Source organism: Musca autumnalis, unplaced genomic scaffold (genome assembly GCF_047663935.1).
Source record: "Musca autumnalis isolate F117 unplaced genomic scaffold, ASM4766393v1 scaffold_4, whole genome shotgun sequence".
NCBI classification, from domain to species: domain Eukaryota; kingdom Metazoa; phylum Arthropoda; class Insecta; order Diptera; family Muscidae; genus Musca; species Musca autumnalis.
The window spans coordinates 59,190,528-59,211,352 of record NW_027411977.1 but is presented as its reverse complement, the minus strand read 5'-3'; the positions used below and the strand labels follow the sequence as shown (position 1 = coordinate 59,211,352).

The 20,825-nt window shown below is 37.4% G+C and overlaps 2 protein-coding genes across 3 annotated transcripts in view; both read left to right on the top strand.

Annotated features, from left to right (window-relative positions):
* Positions 1–19,820, top strand: part of LOC141402958 (lamin-C-like) — a 97,944-nt gene extending 78,124 nt beyond the window's left edge. The window contains exon 2 of the mRNA XM_073985084.1: positions 19,764–19,820. Coding sequence (XP_073841185.1) covers positions 19,764–19,820 — 57 coding nt within the window. The remainder of the gene's footprint in view (positions 1–19,763) is intronic.
* The window catches only part of Diap1 (Death-associated inhibitor of apoptosis 1), a 164,214-nt gene that overhangs the window by 92,189 nt on the left and 51,200 nt on the right, over positions 1–20,825 (top strand). Inside the window, exon 1 of one of the 2 annotated variants that reach the window (XM_073982607.1) lies at positions 4,019–4,445. The exons of the other annotated variant lie outside the window; for it this stretch is intronic. The gene's annotated coding sequence lies outside the window, so the exon portion shown is untranslated. Of the gene's footprint in view, positions 1–4,018; positions 4,446–20,825 lie in introns of those variants that run through there. 2 annotated transcript variants of the gene reach the window in all.

The following is a 20,825-nucleotide window of genomic DNA, read 5'->3' as shown; positions in this document are numbered from 1 at the left end:
GGCTATACCAAACCGTAGAGTTATATCCACAACTTTTGTCATATATGTTTATTGATACTTAAGAACCCTAAATGTCAAATTATAGCTAAATCGGTCTAAAAATGTTGCTAAAAACGTCAAAATATCGCAAATCGGGGGGTACAGTTATATGGGGGCTATACCAAAACGTGGACAAGTTTTGTTATATATGTTTATTGACACTTAAGGACCATATATGTCAAATTATAGCCAAATCGGTCTGAAAATGTAGCTAAAACCGTCAAAATACCGTAAATCGGGGGGTACCGTTATATGGGGTTATACCAAAACGTGGACCTATGTCCACAACTTTTGTTATATAAGTTTATTGACACTTAAGAACCCTAAATGTCAAATTATAGCTACATCGGTCTGAAAATGTAGCTAAAAACGTCAAAATACCGCAAATCGGGGGGTACCGTTATATGGGGGCTATACCAAAACGTGGACCTATGTCCACAACTTCTAATATATAAGTTTATTAACACTTAAGAACCCTAAATGTCAATTTATAGCTACATCGGTCTGATAATGTAGCTAAAAACGTCAAAATACCGTATATCTGGGGGTACCGTTATATGGGGGCTATACCAAAACGTGGACATATGTCCACAACTTTTGCTATATAAGTTTATTGATACTTAAGAACCCTAAATGTTAAATTATACCTAAATCGGTCTAAAAATGTAGCTAAAAACGTCAAAATACCGCAAATCGGGGGGTACCGTTATATGGGGGCTATACCAAAACGTGGACCTATGTCCACAACTTTTGTTATATAAGTTTATTGATACTCAAGAACCCTAAATTTCAAATTATAGCCAAATCGGTCTGAAAATGTAGCTAAAAACGTCAAAATACCGTAAATCGGGGGGTACCGTTATATGGGGGCTATACCAAAACGTGGACCGATATAGCTCATCATCGAACTTGACCTGCCTGCAAACAAAAGACGCATTTTCCCAAAATTTCAGCGTCCTATCTCCATTTTTGTGGATGCTAGAGTGATTACCACAGACGGACGGACGGACGTGCTCAGATCGACTTAGAATTTTACCCTGATCAAGAATATATATACTTTATAGGGTCGCAAATGAGTATTTCAATGCGTTACAAACGGAAAAACAAACTTAATATACCCTCCATACTATGGTGGAGGGTATAAAAATAACAGAACAACGTTTTAGTTTATTTACACCTAGAAGCAATGTATATTTGTGTTATTTAAAGATTTTTTTAAGCAAAATACCAAAAAAATGTTTGTTGTTTTCTTCTTTTAGAGTGCCTCTGCTGTAGAGAAATTTAAAAAATAACGATAACACTGTGCAACGCTGGAAATGCAAACAACTTCTAGTGGGCATTTTCTGAAACTACATATTAAGACTACAAAACCTCTATTTGGGTTTCGTGTTTTTAGATCGGGTTTGGATTTTGTGGCCTCATCTATACCGGGCTAAAACGACCTTTTAGGCCTCTATAGCGCATCAAAACTGATATAATATAGGAAAAATTACATAATTTCAGGAATTATGGTCAGTAACTGCCAAACTATTGAGAGTTGAACCAAGTAGCCTTTACCAAAAACGTTCCAAATAATGTCCTTAGCAATTCTTCAGAACATTCTGAAACTGTAAAACACTTTTTTCGTGTTGTTTAGGCGGTATTTCATATCATACTTTCTACAAAACCTATTTCAAACAACAGGCTGTTTTTCCCATATTTGAAATTGTATGTATTGTTGATATATTTTTCAAATTGTCGTTGAAAAATATGCTAGAAACAACGCGATAGAGGCATTTTACAACAATGATATGTTCTGAAGAGTTGTGTATTACATTTCAGCGAATATTTTCCCCAAATATAATATTAAGAAACATTTAACAGTTTCGGAGATACGCCACGAAATATATACAAATCACGGAAATTTTAGATATATTATAACATTTGAGGCCATAACTGAGGTTATTCGTGTTTATTATGCTCCAAATACATTCTTCTTGTTCTTATCTACAAGTTTGCTGCGGATTACATGGAAAGATTCGTATTGGTCTTAAAGATATAGCTCCCATTTTCTTTAAAAAGTCAATATTTAGCCATGTTTAGTTAGGGCAATAAAATCCGAACCCGATCTAACAAAACAAAATCCAAAGATGGTTTTTGTCTATTGTGTCTGTACTTGCATAAAAACCGCATTTGAAACTGTTTACACAAAATTACCTAGAAAATGTTGCACAGTGTAATTTAATAAAAAAAAATATTGTATAAATTAAAAGTAGTACGAACATCCGCAATACTTAAGAAAAATGTGATATATACGATTAACTATGGCAATTTATTCTCGAATTTCGGACGAAAATATCTAATAGCAGTCCTTCTGCAACAATATTCAAGGTCTCATATGAAAAAGAAGTTGCCAACGTGTGGAAATGCAACAAAACGTAATCCGGGCTAAGGTAACGTAAACAGGTTTTTGGTTTGAACGTGGTAAAAATAGCAAGTTTCTTTTTATATTTGACAAAAAATGTATTGAAGTTTTAGAATACGCGGTCGAATATCATTTTATGTCGAAAGCTGTGTGAAATTATGACGAACAATTAAACTATACAACTCTTTATACTGTCTGCGTACGACTGAAATTTTACGATGTTACGATTGATAATATTGCAAAAATATACATATTAAGTAAATGAGACAGGAAGAACGTGTTGTAGCCTATTGAAGAAATGCATTATTTTCGGCAAAATTTTCTCCCTTAATAATCGATTTCTTCTCGTAAATTCCGATATGTCTTGACATAACATGATTTTCGAGACTGTATTCTAAAATTACAATAAATATTAGACCAAATATGGAACGAAACTTAGGGTTTTTACGATGTAGAAACCAGAAATTACTTTACGTTACCTTAACCGGGATTACGTTTCGTTGCATTCCAAACGCTGACGACATTTATGTATTTTCATAGCTATTTTCATCCAAAATTCGATAATATCGTATCTACCAAATTTTTCTTTAGTATTTCAGATGTTCGTACGACTTTTTATTCATGCAAAATTGTTAATTAAATTATCGTTATTTTTACATTTTTCTATATCAGAGGCACTCTAAATGAAGAAATGAACAAAAATTGGTGGTAGTTTTCTTAAAAATAAACTTAAATACCACAAACATGTATATAGTCTTCTTGGTGTACGAATACGAATTTTTCTTTCCATCCAATTAAAAATTTCGGTTGTTTTGTAATTTTTAAATCCTTCTACGTTAAAGTTCATTTATACTACGCTGGATTTAGCAATTATCTGGCTTTATTTGACATATGTTGTATGAAAATGACAACTTAAATCCACTGGATTTGCTAAATCCAGCATAGTTTAAATCAGGCATTATAGTAATCTCCATCAATTGTTTTATATTTGCATATAATATATGGAATTTATAACGAATTTATTTATTTTTAGGCGTGTACGTATGTACATATATGAACTTTGCATACTGTATTTAATTTTTATTATTTTTAATGAAGAACCTTAGATATTCTCGCTGTGAGACCTATAGGACATATCGCTCTTGTTTGGTCCATATTGTAACCCTCTTAGTGGGGCTATTTTATATCCAATCCTGTCAATACACACTTGTATGTAGTTGATCCCCATAAACAATTAAATTCATAAATTGTAATTATTTTTAAATAATTACAAAAACACTGAAGACATATGTAACGGGTACTTTACACGGTATGTTTTTTACATATGAGTTGTCACTTCTGTCATACAAAATGTATATGCAAAGTGACAACTCATATGTAATAAACATATCGTGTAAAGTACCCCTAAGCATTTTGCATTACAGGTAATTATTGGTTTATGTTCTTCCTGATTTATTATTTTTTTTTATAAATATTTAATCATGTTTAAAAAAGTCGATCAACCAAAAAACCAAAATTTTTATGGGTATTTTCATACAAATTTCCGCACCATCTGGCAACCCGAATTTATATTTTGACAACATATGGCTTTTTGGCAAAACGAACGACAAGCAACTCGTTAGTTGATTGTGCGATCTTTGGCGAATTAGCTTCGTTTCCTTCGGTTAAAAAAGAAAATGTTTTAAAATAATCTTAAAAAACACTATAAACAAATTTAAAATATTTAAAACAAGGCCCTAAAAGTGTAAATTTCCAAAACAATCCAGTGTTTTGTTGTGGCAATAAAGACACAAACTGTTTGGACTAGCATTACATTAAAAAAGCAACGTTGGTTTGCCTGCTGTTTATTATCTCCGTCGACCTCAATGATTTCTATTTTTGTGGCCTAGCCCTGCTATTCTTCGAGTTCGTTGGTGTGCCAATAAATAAAGTGAAGAGTGTCATTTGACGAAAGATTTTCCACAACTTGAATATTTTCAACAACAAGAGAAAATCTCTCAAGGTATGTACATACATATGGATGCCGTGACAATTTGCAAATGGGACAACAATTTTCACCTCTATACTATATTTGAAATAATGAAAAGATATAAAATGTTATTAAAATTAAAACATACAAAATGGCAGACCAATGAATTTGTATTGTGTGTTGACTTATTTTGGGGAATTGTGTCTGCTGTGTACCTTCCTTTAAAGTGATATCATACGGAGAAACATGAAAAACAACCATATAAAATATGTTTGTACGTACATATGAGTGTACATATTATACGCCAAAGCTAACCACAATAAGTTAAATGATGTTTTTGTAAAGAAAAAAATAAACTATTGAACCAATATTCCCCGTCCATGCCGCCCCTTCCCTTTTGTCCACAATTTGCAATTCCATATAAAGCGTGTGTGTGAATGTGTGTGCTTGTTTTGTTTTGTGTTGATTTTATACGTGCTCGTTTATGGAAGCAGTTCGTTGGTTGGTTCGTGTGTGCGACGTTTCTTTCCATTGATTATCGAGTTCGTTGTGTTGTAGTTGTTTTTTTGTAAACAACGAGAGGTCGTTTAAAAATCAGAGTTACCGTATTGCTGAAATGTATAATGTAAATTTATTAAATGCGGGAAAAATAAAGGGCTATATGCGAAACTACAATAATAATCTATAAACATTTTCACCATTATAAAACCATTTTTCAACAAAATGTTATCCCGTTCAAATAAAACGTTTAAAAGAAGACCTTTTATAGAATCCAACCTACTCTTATGCTTCTTAAATGGACAAATTGGCGGCGTAAAATATATGGGTTACTGGGCGTCTTGTTAAAAGTTCCCGGTTTCGAAATGTATGCTTTCTTTAAATCGCATGATTTTCAGTCATCCATCTGCTCCGTCAACACCAAAGGTACTGTAAAATTTACTTAAATATTATGGTATGTAATGCTTGGTTTACATTTACGAAATCCACTCGATTTCAACTATCAACTCCATTGACAGTTGAAATCAAGTGGATTTCGTAAATGTAAACCAAGCATAAGATCAACAATGCAAGTCTGTATTGTTAGTTTTTTATTTGACATTTGAAAACGAAATGTTTGCATTTTGTCTCTGCTTTTAGCCTTAACTAGGCGTTTACACTTGACAATTTGTCTTCAAATACAACTCTGATTTACTTAAACATACAAATATTTGTCGGCTGTCTCACAGCTGTCCATCATTTTTTCACCGACAGTCGGGTTAACAATTTTTTGACATTTTTTGTAAAAATCAACGATATTCACTCATAATTTTACAACTGTTTTTGCAGTTGTCTGGACGCCTACGACACACAGGCAAGTTTTGGGTTTTTGACAATCAATACAGTACTCAAGTGTCCTGTCATGTGTAAACGCAGTGTAACAGATACCCACAAAAAATTGTCGTAGTCTTAAATGCCATTTATTTACTTTTTACAACAGGTAGTCCGAGTTATTCCGATAGCAATGAAGAAGAGTCCATACATCCCAAAATATGGATCTTGGGTTATTAAGTTAATTTTATTTTTTAGCAATATTTCTATAAGTCGTGCCTTGCGCTCTGTATACTCGAATTCGATTCCCATGCCAGGCAACATCAAACTTTCAACGCTGGCAAAAATCCCCTCATTTCCTGAGTACCTATTCCAGCCATGTAAAACTTCTCTACAAGCGGTGTTGTAAGAAACGTCGTTCGTACTAGGCTATAAAAAGTAGGTCCCATATTCTTTGAGCTAATGCGAATCGGCAGCACTTATTCATAAAGAAAGTCTCGTCTCCTTTACCCCTGATGTTTGTGGGAACAAATGAACAGACGTATGTTTTCTTTAAGTAGACTGTCTACTATTGATCATAGGTATAATCTAGGAAAATGAAATCAGAAAAAAACTCGTTTGGTTGTTTTTGTAACAGCATATGATGTCTGTATGGTCGTACTTGTGCTTATTGTGGATCTGGGTCTATCTCCAGTTATAGGAATGTGGCAGGTTCGATGGGTTGTCCACAAAGCTAGTGGAGTTAGTTGTGTTGTATGGCGGGACTGTGCTGCGCAGATGTTTTGCGCGGTATCATCAATCCTTGTCTTATAGAAAAACTACCAAAACTACTCTGGTTTGTCATGTCAGTTGACGCTCCTCAGTTGTATTTGTTTATGACATCTGCAATTGCATCTCTCCTGCAAAGTTGTACCTCTTTTGCTAGACCACGAAGATACATCCTGACATGCCTAGTTGGCTCCCACGGCAACAACCGAACAAGTATTGCAACGATACCATGCCATTGTGTTGCTATACTGGAAGAATCTTTGTCTTCTCATCTAGATGATCCACTGAAGACCAGTATAGTTTTCAGGGGGGCATTCTGACATTTTTGAATATTTTTCCATCGCGCTGCACTTATATTCGCAGACCACACTGGCGATGCATAGCTTACCACAGGCCGCCCTATCGCGTTATATGTGGTCAGCAATGGTTTTTATCTACACCCCAAGTGCCGCCGGCTAGGGACTGAGGAGAGGACCTTTTTCCTACATCTAAGTCATGGTGGTACTGAACTGTACCGGTAGGTTCTTCCTATTTTATGTGCGGATCGGGCATTAGTTATTAATATTCGCATCAGCTTTGGTAGTATAAAATTGTCCAATGCTGTCTTATAGTCGAACGAGCGATGGTGAGAATAAATTTCTCTCGAGCCTTCTCTAATCTTTAACAAAATCTGAGTATATAGTCCAAAGTGGATTTGCCAAGCCTCTATGATTCTCTTTATTACTTGATTTCCCCGCTCGTCTGCTTCCTTTGTGCACTTTGTACTTTTTTGTAGTACTCTGCTGAGTTAATGATTACTTCACGGATAGATCTACCTACGACCATACACTTGACGAGGGCCTTTCATCTATAACAAGAGGTTCAATTTGGTTCCTTGTGATTTGATCAGACCATGAGATATATTTAAGGATACATCCGACATTTGGTCTAAATAAATTTCCGTTTAATATAATATCGGTCCACTCCTTCGCGTACCTTACACAACATTTTTCGCAAATATAAAGGGTGTTTTTTTAAGCCCGATAGAACTTGAAATTGTAAAAAATAACACAAAAAATTAAATTATAATCAAATTTTTTTTTATTTGAAAGATCAATACGTGACATTAACATTTGAAAATGATTTCGGGCATATGGGCACCGCGGCTGTTCTTGACGAAGTGCATTCTGGACGTCCAATTTTTGGCCACTTTTTCGAGCACTGCTGGCCGTATGTCACGAATAACACGAACAATGCTGGCCTCCAAGGCATCAATTGTTGCTGATTTATCAGTATAAACCAGTGACTTCACGTAGCCCCACAGGAAATAATCGAGAGGTGTCAAATCGCACGATCTTGGAGGCCAATTTACAGGTCCACTTCTCGAAATCAACTTATCACCAAATTTTGATTTCAATAAGTCGATGGTTGCGTTCGTCGTATGACACGCACCGCCATCCTGTTGAAACCACATCTCCTCCGGATCAATGTCATCCATATTTTCAAACAAAAAATCATTGATCATGGTGCGGTAACGATCTCCATTGACCGTAACGCGAGCTCCGGCCTCGTTTTTGAAGAAATAAGGTCCGATAATGCCTCCAGCGTGAAAACCGCACCATACGGTGCATTTATCTGGATGTAATGGAGTCTGTAGGGTCTCTTGTGGATTGGTCTCACTCCATATGCGGCAATTTTGCTTATTAACAAACCCGTTAAGCCAAAAATGCGCCTCATCGCTAAACACAATTATGTACGCCATACAAATGACGAAGTCGTCTATAAGTTGAGCAAATCGACGACTGATTTTCAAAGTAAATTTGGATAATTTCGTAGCGTTGAAACAAATAAAAAAAAAGTTTCATCAAAATTTAATTTTTTGTGTTACTTTTTACAATTTAAAGTTCTATCTAGCTTAAAAAAAACACTCTGTACAAGTCCATACTTTATATGATAATAACCCAACACTCCTATATTGGCCTGCCGGTATCAACAAAAATGATTGATAAGAACTATGAGTACCCGTCTTGGCCTGCATTTAGTAAACTTTCTTCCAAACGTACATCCAAAAAGGTCTATATCGGAAGTTCAATCCGACCACAGCGAGTTCTTTCGTACCGGCCAGCGGCTGCCAACCCAGCATCAAACCTATGCTTCTAGGTTGTTGTTGTTGTAGAAGCATGAAACCTAGGTAGGTTTCTATGCTGCTACAACAAAAAACAGTTCAAAATTTTCGGCTATGTTCAGGATCCTTTTGAAATTTTGCAACGAAGTAACTGCTTGTGATCCTGTTCGCAGCGATATGTTTTTCGCGAGCAAGTCCATACTTCCTGAGATAGTGGTCCAAAAGCTAAACAAATCTACGGTGACCATAAAAAATGGCTTGTGGGCGCGATATTGGTTCAAGCTTTGCAATTTTCTGAAAATACCTCAAGTTTCAGAAGCTTTGTATGTAGAACAATACATTCGGGTAACTCCCTCACAAAAGTTCAACATTTTCGCATATGTGCAATTTAAGGGCTGTTCCAAGATTGTTTCAAATCTCCCTTATGTTTCTTATTTATTAGCAAACAAACTAGGCGAATTTAAGAAGGTGATCAAAAAGGCGAATTCAGACCGTAGTCTTCATTTGCTGTCAAAATAGTTTGCGCGAAATATCAAACGGTAAAATATTCTTCGCCATTTTTTTTTATTTAAAAATTTTGCCTTTTTGGCGAAGATCATTTTTGGTATTAATTTTTAAATTAATTTCACGTTGGAATCGAGCTTGATGATCAATGAATAACGCAAGTGAAAAAGGAAAGCCGACGACGATTCAAACCCACACACCCACCACTACACTACCACACACCCACCACGACATGACATGTTTCGACTTTGGTAAAGTCTCCTCAGACATATCGGATGTGGATCGGTTTCGCTGTCCTCGAACTTTTCTTCTTTCAAATGCATTTTGTTTTTTTTTTTACAACAACAATGGGCATTTTCCCATTTAGTTGTGCTTTCATGAAGAAGAAATCAGTTGGTGTTATTGTATCACTTGCTTTCTTGCACCATACAAATAAAGCATTTGTTCGGAACGTCAATAAATATCCCACATTTTTCTAGATTTTTGTCGGTGGCTTATACCTACTTCCAAAAAGGGGCGTTATGTGTCCCTTTTTGGAATACATAATTTGTATAGCTGGTACAACGTTTATATGTTCTTCTTTCTAGGTTCTTATAAAATACCTCTTTGGTTTGACCGGATTTGTCACCGGTTAGAACTATCAATAAATCAATAGAATCCCCTTTACAATATGGGCAACCCTATTATTTATTGTTTACCATGATGAGAGTAGCGTACTGTGTTGCCACATGGTTATAAAACACAAGCAATATGCGTTCATTATTTTATTTTTGGGAATGTGACCTGAACACACATATTTTAAAATGTATACCCTAGCTAGCATCTCTTCCATTTGTTGAAAAGCTGCAAAAAATTAAATGCAATGACAGCAGCAACTGTCTCGCGTCATTCTACACTTAATTGTATAAATTGTTTGTTAAATTACTTGGCTGGCATTTTGCATGTCAAGTATGTACAATCATGTTTGTATATATTATCTGAACTAGGTATAACGTCACTGCAATTTCTCAGAAAAATTCTTGTTTTTTTATGGAGATTAAATTCTCTCTGTGAGTCATCATTATCACTTGTTGCACAAATGCTTGATGATGTTTTGTTTTTTAATTTTTTCCTAATATCTAATTACTTCCGTTACAGACAAGTGTTTTTTGAAATCGTTTATTTAATTCTATTTTTATACTTTATTTACTGAACTCTGTCAGCTGTTACTTCTTACTGCTTGTAATGCGTACTTCCTTCCTTCCTAACCTAACAAATTTACTAACCAACCAACCCAGCAACCTCTTTGATTAGTGCCAACATTTGGGTTTCTTTTACCTTTTCGCTTTTTTAGGTTTTCTATTTTAATTCCCCCCAAGTTCGTTGTATCATTCTTCCGTTTTATGTTTCTTTTGTTTACATTTGGGTGCTGCTGCTGCTGGTATTGTTAGGTTTCTCTTTTTTTGTTTTGTTTTTCTTACAATCAACTTGTAGTTCTTCTTCTTCTGCTTCGTTTCTTAGTTTTGCAGTTTCCATTGTTGTTGTTTTGTATAATTATTTCCTTTGCCAGCGGAAGTAGTGCATTCAACCATGTCTTCTTCATTTTGTTGTTGTTTTTTTTTTCAACAAAGCCATTAAAATCCCACAAATGCTGGATTGAATGGTATATGTTAGAGTTTTTGTTGTTGTTAGTTTTGGAGGAAACCAAATGAGTGTGCGTAAAAGTTGTATGCCACAACAAAAACAACAAAAGTCAACAATCTACCATTTAGTATTTGGATCATCAAGCAAGAAACAAAAACAACAACTCTCCCTAGTATTCGAATGGTTCGTATAATACTCAGCCACATTCTTCCATTCATTAAAAATTAACTCATTCTGTTTTCAGTATTTTATGATCCAGCAATAAATGTCAAACAATTTTTGTCAGTTTTTGCTCCCAACCAAGAATCATAAATGAGTAACAGAAGCATTGCATCTCAAGCTCTCTTCAGAATTTTGGACAAAAGTTTTGCGATTATGGTGCAGGGATGGGGACAAATTCAGTTTAAGGCGGTCTCTCGCGCTTCTCTTTGTCTATATGTACCACTTATGACCCTTGGTGCCCTTTTTACAACCATATATACATATCTATTGTTGCGGAAATCCATACTATCCGATATATAGACCTTCAAAGTTTCAAGGCAATATGTTCTTGAAGCTCAACATCGTTTTAGTTGGTGGTCGGTCTTCTGCAGGCTATTTAATACTTTCACCTATCGACAGACTTTAACAGAGGCTATGCGATAATATCTCCCATTGCATTGGTTATTCTATAATGAGAAAAAAGTCAAACGTACAGAACTTTAAAGAGAACGAGTTCTTCTGATGAACAGAAACTCGCTGCGAAGAAGTCGACATTGTTACAACCGGTCCGCAATTTTGTTTCGTAAGCTTTGATGGCGATGTAGAGTACCAAGGAAGAGACTAAAATTCCTTCAGTCGGTGCAACCTCGCAGCAACCTTGTTCGCCTAATCAGACTAAAAAAATTACAACCTGAACTGGCTGTTTTCATAAAGAATCCGGAGACTGGTGGGTGCGGTTAGATGGGCAGCTAAACAAATGCAGCGTGCCGTGCGGTTCCATTGCGCATGCAGGACATGTGTTGGGTATCGTGCCATAAATTTGGATCTAATATGAATTGGTTCGCAACTTAGCTGAACTAAAACCAACCTTGCTTGCCTTGCAGGTACCGTTCGATGGATGAGGGTGGTCTCCGTGTACGGCATTCACATTGTACCTTTGCGCAACTACTTCAGTATGAATTATATTCAGTATAAGCTTGTTGATCTAGAGGTTCTCGCTTCTAAATTTTTACCTCTCCACATAATGATCATGGCAGGAATACTCACGGCGGTAACACTCAAGTATTTACTGCCTCGACAACATCTTGTTGTCTTCATGTACCGGTACAATCTTCGTCTGAGGTCGCATAGCTAACCACAGACCGGGCTAGTGCTTTATAAGAGGTCAAGAAGGTTTCTTTGTCCGAAGCCCAAGTGCTGCCGTCCAGCGACTTGAAAACCGTGTTCCTACTTCTGATCTTGTAACAAATAACTCTGGCTTGCACCAGCATAGGAGTCCACCGTGTTGACCGCATGGGAGATCATCGTCTTCTTTGGCGAAGGCTGTGGGACTTCTCAAGAGCGAACCCGCTTTACAGTCTTTGGCTGTGAGGACTTGTTCGCCTTCTCAGAAGTCGGTGGTGCCTCAGACGATCCTCCCGTCGTGACTCCCGAGCAGCTTGCGAGGGTCTCCGAACCCTTTTGTTCTTTCGCTTTACCTTCCCCAGTTGACTACCCTTACGAGAGTTTTTTGGTGTCGGATTATGCCCCTTATCCTTTTCCAGTCCTTTCTGATCTGGGTTCGGCTTCGGAACAGCTTTAGGTTCCAACTTACTGCCAGAAGCAGCAGGCTTCACCTCCACTTTTTTGCTTGTCACCGCAGTCTCTTTCGAGTCTTGGGCTGAAGCAGCGACAGGGTCTGGGAGGAAGATTTTCTCCACCAAGAGTTCACATCTGGGTGCGTTAGGCTAAGTTCTTTCGAACTTCCTAACGTATTTGAGTTTACTCTGGATAAGGGTAATCTCCCTCCCTGAATGCGAGTTTGCGTCCCTTCCAACGAACTTGCGCAGATACGAAATCGCACGTTTATAGTGCCTCGTATCTGCAGCCTCTTTGGGGGATATTGCATTCAAGTCGGAGTCCGTCGATGAAGTCTCCTTGGATTCCCTTACGCAGGCCGGAGACTTAGGGTCAGTGGCTGTTGTTGGAGTTTCCGTTGATTCCTCATCGTTGGCCATCGACTTAGAGTCAGTGGCTGTTGATGGATCCTCTCTAGATTCTCGGATTGAAATTTGTGCACTTGTAGCAGTTACAGCTGTACGTGCCAAGGCATCCACACCTAAGACAGCCGGATCACAATCGCTTGATCTCGACGGCACGTGGCTTGTGACCTCACCAACGCTTACCGCCGGTACTGGGTTATTAACTCCCCGCACCGTAACTTTACTCCTTTTTCTGTCTTTTACCCATCTTAGTTGATTTATTTAAGGGAATTGACCCTATCCAATTTTGCCAAGGCATCCACACCTAAGACAATTTTGGTCCACGGGGGGTTTAAAAGAAAAACCTCCAGAGTCTTTGAGATATGTGAAGGCAGAATCGCATTCGGTTTCCCTCGGACAGTGCCGACCCCACATAACTCAGAGACCCCCTCCCCATCCGCCACCCGGGAAGATGCGCTCAGTAGAAGATAGGCAACTCCCGTGGGGTAGTTAGTAGTCGGAATCAGGAAACCATTGACCACAATATGTTTAGGGGGAGCCTAATTGTCATATTCCTCAAAACTGCACTAAGTAAGCTATGTAGACTTTTAACCTGTCACAAATCATCGACGATAGGTACCGACGCCAAAACTGTACAATTATCCGCATACATTACGATTACGATGTTTCACTCTACTGGTCTTGGAGTTCTTTTTCCTGAAAACCGACTGACGGTTTTCGTCGGTTGAGAGGGCTCTTAACTGTCTAGCACTGCCGTTCTATCATCATTCTTTCCCGAATTCGAGAGTGAATTAATCATTGTCCACAATTTACTTAATCCTTACCCAACCACTTTTTCCGCTTAAGTTTGACTGCTATCTTGTTGGCATCAAGAGTAAGTTCCCCAACTCTTGGATCTTCTGGCTCGTAAGGCGAAGCTCAACACGCGCTAGTTCCGCCGCTTCTATTGGGAAATTTGGTTTGAATTCGGGTATTCGACCTCTGGTCATTGCCTAGGACGGAATGTCAAATCTCATGATGAGCACAGACTGTTATTGCCCTAAAAAAAGGAAATGAAATGAAAAAATTAAATTTTTTTGAGGGGAGGTATCCGAACTTTGAGCAAATCGAATTTGGAGCAAATCGGTTGATCGGACAGACGTGGCTAAGTCGATTACAAAATGTCGGATCCAACATACTTGGAGTCTAAAACCATTATTCTGATGAGACACATTTTTGATGGTATCAGTATGCATATGCCCTTCTTAGTCTATGGGGTGAAAGTATAATAAGGTGAGTGGGCCTATATAGACTTTACTATTTTAGTCTTTTCGAATACAATATTTAGGGCTGAGCTCTCCTCTTTCGTTTTAAGGTCTTTATACTTAAGGCGTAATATACAACTTGAGAGACGTTCTTTTGTTCTCTTGACTAGTAAAGAAAATGAACTAAAACGTGAAGAAATGCCTGGCGATTTGGTTGGCTCCAGTGGCATTGATCATCATCACATTCCAGACATTTTGTTTAAAATATTTTATTTTTTCATATTTGTATTGAAAATATAAATACAGATTTGTTTTGTTTTGCTTGACCAATGGATGTTGGCTGACTGGTAAACATATGAAGTTGGAAATGATATCATCATCACCAATACCAAACTGCCTGACATACAACCAGCTTAAAGCGTTGATCAGTTTTATTTTTATTAATGTTTATTTTTATAACTTAACGTCCTTCTCAGAAATTCAAGAAAAAAAAGAAGAAGCGGCATGTGTGAAATAAATTAAGGAAATGTTGCAGTAAAGGGATGGGAGAAGTAAACAAAAGTATTTAATTTCGGTCATGGTGAATTTGATTATACCCTGCCAGAAATTTAACAAATAACATTTAATACTAAAGTTACAATTTATTTCAACTTTACGCGTAAAATAGTTCGCGTCATTCACATAGGTCGAAGGCTTTCGTTGAAATCCCATATGTGAAATTCAGTGGCTTATTTTGAAGAACGATCTACCCTCGACCTAAAATGCAAAGTCCTTCTATACAAAAGAAAATTAATTCCAATTTGAAGGAATGTCTCAAATGTAGGCAGACTTCATAGTCCAGACAAAATTGGCACAAAGCACCGTCCTAAAAGTCCCATCGATCCAAATGGTCAAAGGTCAAATGTTAAGGTTTTTTTAGGTTTTCGAATTTATTCTTTGAAAACGGTTGGTCTAACCAAAAAGTGGTCTTTATAATATTTTCGCTAGAAGGAACCAATTACTGCAAAGTGGATAATGTTTGAAAACTTATGGAAATACCTAACACATGGTGTGGTTATTTTAATCGGTTCTCCTCATAATGTACTTACGCGGCTAATTTTTAATTTGACCTTTAGATCATAATAACTCGAAAAAGCCTTTTTTAAAAATCACTAAACCATTCTTGTAGACAATTGTTAAATCTATAACTTTTACTTTAGTCAGTTTTTGCTAAGTCGTATCGTTTATGAGAAAAATAATAAAATAAAAAATGCCTCCAAAAATGAACCTCTTCCTCTCTTGCTAGTACATAAGAAACTGAAATGTACACGAAGACCTCAACGTACCAACGGTTGAAAAAGAATTACCACCAGTCCTATAGTAAGAAGTCCAAATTACGCACATACACTAATTGTCTGGCTTACCAACTATTATCATTCGAGGGACACCAACCGAGGGATACGGAGGGAGGATAATATAATTGTTCCACAAACATCCCAGATGGGACAAGGGAGACTTCTCTCATATCAATGAGTGCACCCCGATTCACATTAGCTCAATGATATTGGACCTACTGTTTATTGCCGAGTCCGAACTGCGTGTCTTAAGACACCACATGTAGAGAAATTTTACATGGCTGGAATACTCAGGAACAACTTGTACCAATTGTTGCTGGAAGTCGTCTGTTAACACAAAAAACCAGCAAAAGAGAGCGATTCGAGAGAGACATTTTGACGGTTCTTTCATTGAGAGTTTACAAATTCTTGCTGGACAAATTTCTTGTAGCAACCACTAGCAATGCTTCTTCTTCCTGAAAACAGTCAATCATCTGTTTTTAGTTTTTTGTTGATTTATGTTTGAATTTTAATTTTATTGTGGAAATAACATAGTCTAAAGGTAAGGTCACATTAGGCAAATATTTGCAGCGACCGGCATTGTGCACTTACTGAGATCAAGTCAGTGTTATAATACATTGAATTTGTATATGCAGCTATTTTCACAAATCTGGCTGTACTTATAACTTCAACTGGACAGGATAAGTCCATTCCGCAACTTAATGATAGTTGGTTGAGTTGGTTTGACTGGCATGGCAGCATAACATGCGGTCGGTTAGAGAAGCTTCTCTAAAAGGTGGAGGGTTAAATGGCTTGTTGGTAAAAATCAAGATCATATATATCTGTAGCATTTTGTTGCAACCATAAGCTCTTTTGTGAAGAGTTCCTGAAAGATTACCCCAAATTTGAGGATTTTTTATACCCTCAGCATTTATGCTACGAGGGTATATACACTTTTATACGGGCAAAATGTGTCTCACCGAAATAATGGTTTTAGACCCCAAGTATGTTTGGGCGAAATCTATTTCAGACAATATGGAGTCGATTTAGCCCTGTCCGTCTGTCTGTCTGGGGCGCACGATAACTCTCGAACGGATCTGCCGATTTGGTACAAAATTTGGCCTTCGTAATTTTTTTTCAAAACTTAGATAATCCATATCGGTCCACTCCCTCGGGTACCTCCCCCACAAAAGTTCGAAAATATTCGGAAAATTTGGTGCACGATAACTTTTGAAGGGAGTAATCGATTTTGGTCGTCGATGAGGTTCCAATATGGATTTAATCGGTCCAATCAGTCGGGTACCTCCCACACAAAATTTCGGAAAAGTTCAGTTTGGGACCTTCTCTCCAATTGCTTTGATTTTTGTTGTATCGACTTGTATTCACTGCCCCCTTGCGGCGGTACAAGCTTAATCAGGGGTAAGTCCATACTTCCTGAGAAAGTAGCCTGAAAGTTGTAAAAGCGCCTATGACACTATGTGTAGTGGCTGGAGCGCAAGATAACTCTCGAATGGACCTGCCGATTCTGCCCAAAACATTAACAGCTTGTCCAAACTTAGTTTCAGTTCGAAAATAAGCCATATCGGTCCACACGTTCAGGTACCTCCCCCACAGAAGTTCAAAAAATTTCGGAAAAAATTGTGCGCACGATATTTCTTGAAGGGAGTGACCGATTTGATACTTTAGACATCCTAATATATCTACCAGATGTAGATCAGGTTTGTCCACTCCTTCAGGTACCTACCCCACAAAATTTCGGATAGGTTCACTTTAAGACCAATTTGGTCCAAACTTTGTATGCCCTAATATTTTGTCCATATTTACTTTAACTTCTAAAATGGCCCATATCGGTCCTTTCCTTGGGGTACCGCTCCAACATATGTTCATCATTTGTGTCTAAGTGCAGTAAAGGGTCTGTTCGACGATCCTTGGGAAATGTATACCGATGCTGTTCGTTGTGGTCCTGTTTACAGCGATATTATGTTTTCCATGGAAAAGTCGATGCTTCCTGGCATACTGGTCCAAAAGTTATACGATGACCCACTGAAATTACTAGTGGGTGCGATATCTATCGAAAAGATATGACTCCCAAAATAAGATCCACTTCCATAATGGACTATGGACATACGATGTTTTGGGAAAAAAGTGTTTCTATTTACACAAGCTAATGGTATACCTCTGTCGGCAAAGCCGACTGATACTTTACTTGTCTTGATTTTATTGGCACAGAACTAATTTCAGAAACCGTACTAGTTAATGACCGACAACTCCATAGCTGTCTCTAGTTCAAAGGCCAAAAATGAATCGAGAATTCGGTAACGATGAGGGCGATGTCTATAGATGGCAAGTTCATTCTTCCTGTAATAATGTTCAAAAAGCTCTAAAAAAGTCATGTCGACTCGACTGATATGACTAATGAGCACGATAACTTACGAGTTGAGTATCCGATTTGGCCGAAACTCTCAATTTCGAGCACCTTCCTCACAAAAAAATCAAAATTTTGTCTTAGATGCGGGGATTGTTTTGAAAATTTCATGGTTCATATGCCGGCACCAACTTAAATGTTAAACTATGCATTACATAAAATTTCTTCCAAAAGTACCTCAAGTTTGGACATGTTGGTTGGTTACATCTTTCGCAAAAGATAAACATTTTCGCTTATATGCAGTTTGGAGGCTGTTCGAGTATCGTTTTGATATTTTTGCCAAAGTTACTCTTTGTGATCCTGTGAGCTCTTAAAAATTCTAAAATGGCTAGTTGGTGAATTGTGTCGGTCTATTCCTTCTGGAATAAGCGGGTAAACGTTGAGAAAACGACTACAATATTACAATTTTTATTTTGCTATGGGAAGTCAATACTTACTGAATTATGCAGGATTGAAAATGGGAATGGGTATTGAAAATGGGATATATCGGTCCACGTTTTGATATAGCCCCCATAGAACGGTACCTCCCCATTTTCGGTATTTTTAAGCTTATAGCTTCATTATCCTACCAAAATGGCTGAAATTTAGTACGTAGTCTTCTTGAGGGGTATACAACTTTCCCCCAGAATTTAGTCGGTATCGGTCCATACCTTCATATAGCCCCCATAGAACGGTACCTCCCGATTTACGGTATTTTGAAGGTTTTAGCTTCAATATCCTACCAAAAACGCTGAAATTTGGTACGTAGTCCTCTTTAGGGGTACAAAACTTTCCCCCAGAATTTTGTCGGTATCGGTCTACTCCTTCATATAGCCCCATAGAACGGTACTTCCCGATTTTCGATATTTTGAAGGTTTTAGCTTCATTATCCTACCCAAATGGCTGAAATTTGGTACTTAGTCTACGTTGGTGGTATAAAACTTTCCCCCAGAACTTTGTCGTTATCGGTCCATGCCTTCATATAGGCCCCATAGAACGGTACCTTCTGATTTTCGGTATTTTGAACGTTGTGGCTTCAATTTTCCAACGAAATGGCTGAAATTTGGTATTTAGACTTCGTTGGGGGTACTGCAACTTCCCCTTTAAATTTGTCGGTATTGGTCCACGCCTTCATATAGCCTCCATGGAAAGGTACCTCCCGATTTTTCGTATTTTTAAGGCTGTGTCTTCAATATTCCACCAAAATGGCTGAAATTTGGTATTTAGTCTTCAATGTGATATAAAACTGTCCGCCGGATATATGTCTGTACAGGTCCACGCTTTCATATTGCCCCATTTCTCACTAAAATTCGTCGGTATAGGTCCACGTTTCGATATAGTCCCTATAGAACGGTACCTCCCGATTTTCGTAATACTGAAGATTGTGACGTCAATATCCAACCGAAATAGCTGAAATTCGTTATTTCGTCTTCCAAGAGTTATAAAATATTCCAGAAGAGTATTATCAGTATAGGTCCACGTCTTCCTACATCCCATAGAAGCGTACTTCTTGATTGTCGGTATTTTTTAAGTTTTAGCCACATTCTCTTACCGAAATATAGGAAATTTGGTATTTAGTCTTCTTTGAGTCTAAAAACTTTTCGTCAGAAATTTGTCGGTATAGATCGACGTTTTGAAATAGCCCCCATAGAATGGTGCCTCACATTGTTTTACCGAAATTGCTGAAATTTAGTATTAAGTCTTCTTCATACACGAAAGGAAACTAATTATTCCATTTTACTTCAATACAATTTGGGGTGGAGGGTATAACAAGTTCGGCCCTGCCGAACTTAACGCCGTTCTTACTTGTTCTTTTGTGCATTTCTCGCAATAAAGTATTTAGTAGTCTTTGCGGTCTTTGTTACAACGCTTTGATTTTTTGCCATACTTCTCTCTACAGTGTCCCGAAAACCCCTATGGTGTAGACTCTGTTGATTGGGTCTATCAGTTGGAATAATAGGCCCATGGTTTATGATACACACTCCCACAAACGTTTAACAATATACGCAGGAAAATGTATCAAAACTTTTTTTGTCTCCTACGAAAATGGTATTGATTTCTAAAATTATTGGTCTGTTCATAGTTCATTTAGGTTCACCCTAGTATTTCCTGATTATTTCTTACTTGTTGAACTTTTAATGCAAAAAGTTGTCTAATCTAAAGTCGACTTGGGTAAACCTTTCCATGATTGATGAAAGTTCATGGGTGATGAAGTCGGATGGCAGAGAATTGAGTCCAGAATTGAGTCATCAGGCATGTTTATTTCTGGGGAATTGAGACAATCTTCACTAATCTTGATGGAAGTGTTATTATCCATCCTGCAAAAATAGAAGCACAAAATTACTGCAAACAGTCCAAAAATCTGTCGGAAAGTTGGACTATTTATTGCAAAGGTTGAGGCAACTGCCACATCACTGAAATGGTTTCCCACTATTCACCGGAATATTAAGCAATTTGAATAAAAAATATTAAGCAAATATTTATCAGGTTTTATTGAAAACTAATTTTTAGTGAAACTCCTTTTATAAAAGCGATTTCATTTATATTGAACACTCACGCCCTTGTTTTGATACCTCCTCTCCCCCCACTCCAAACTTAAATAACCCGTCAAAATAGATCAATTGAGCGCCAGACCAACTCCACCTCCAACTCAACTCATTATTGGAATATTTAGCGGCAGGCTTTGATCCATTAAAAGTCAAATTTGAAACGATTTATTGTTAACTCTTTTTTCCCATAATCAAATAGACGTTTTGAAGCCTATAGCGAAGCTGGTTGGCTGGCTAGCTATGTATGGAAGGAAGGGTCATAAGAAAAACCTTAACTAATGGCCATTTCAATGGCCATGAGCCAAGTTGTTGGGGAATTAGTTGTTGTTGTTTTTGGGGGAGCTTGCAAGAAAAATTACATTGTTAACGGCCCAGGCGGCGGTATGTGACGTTTTGTATATCTTCCAATGGTA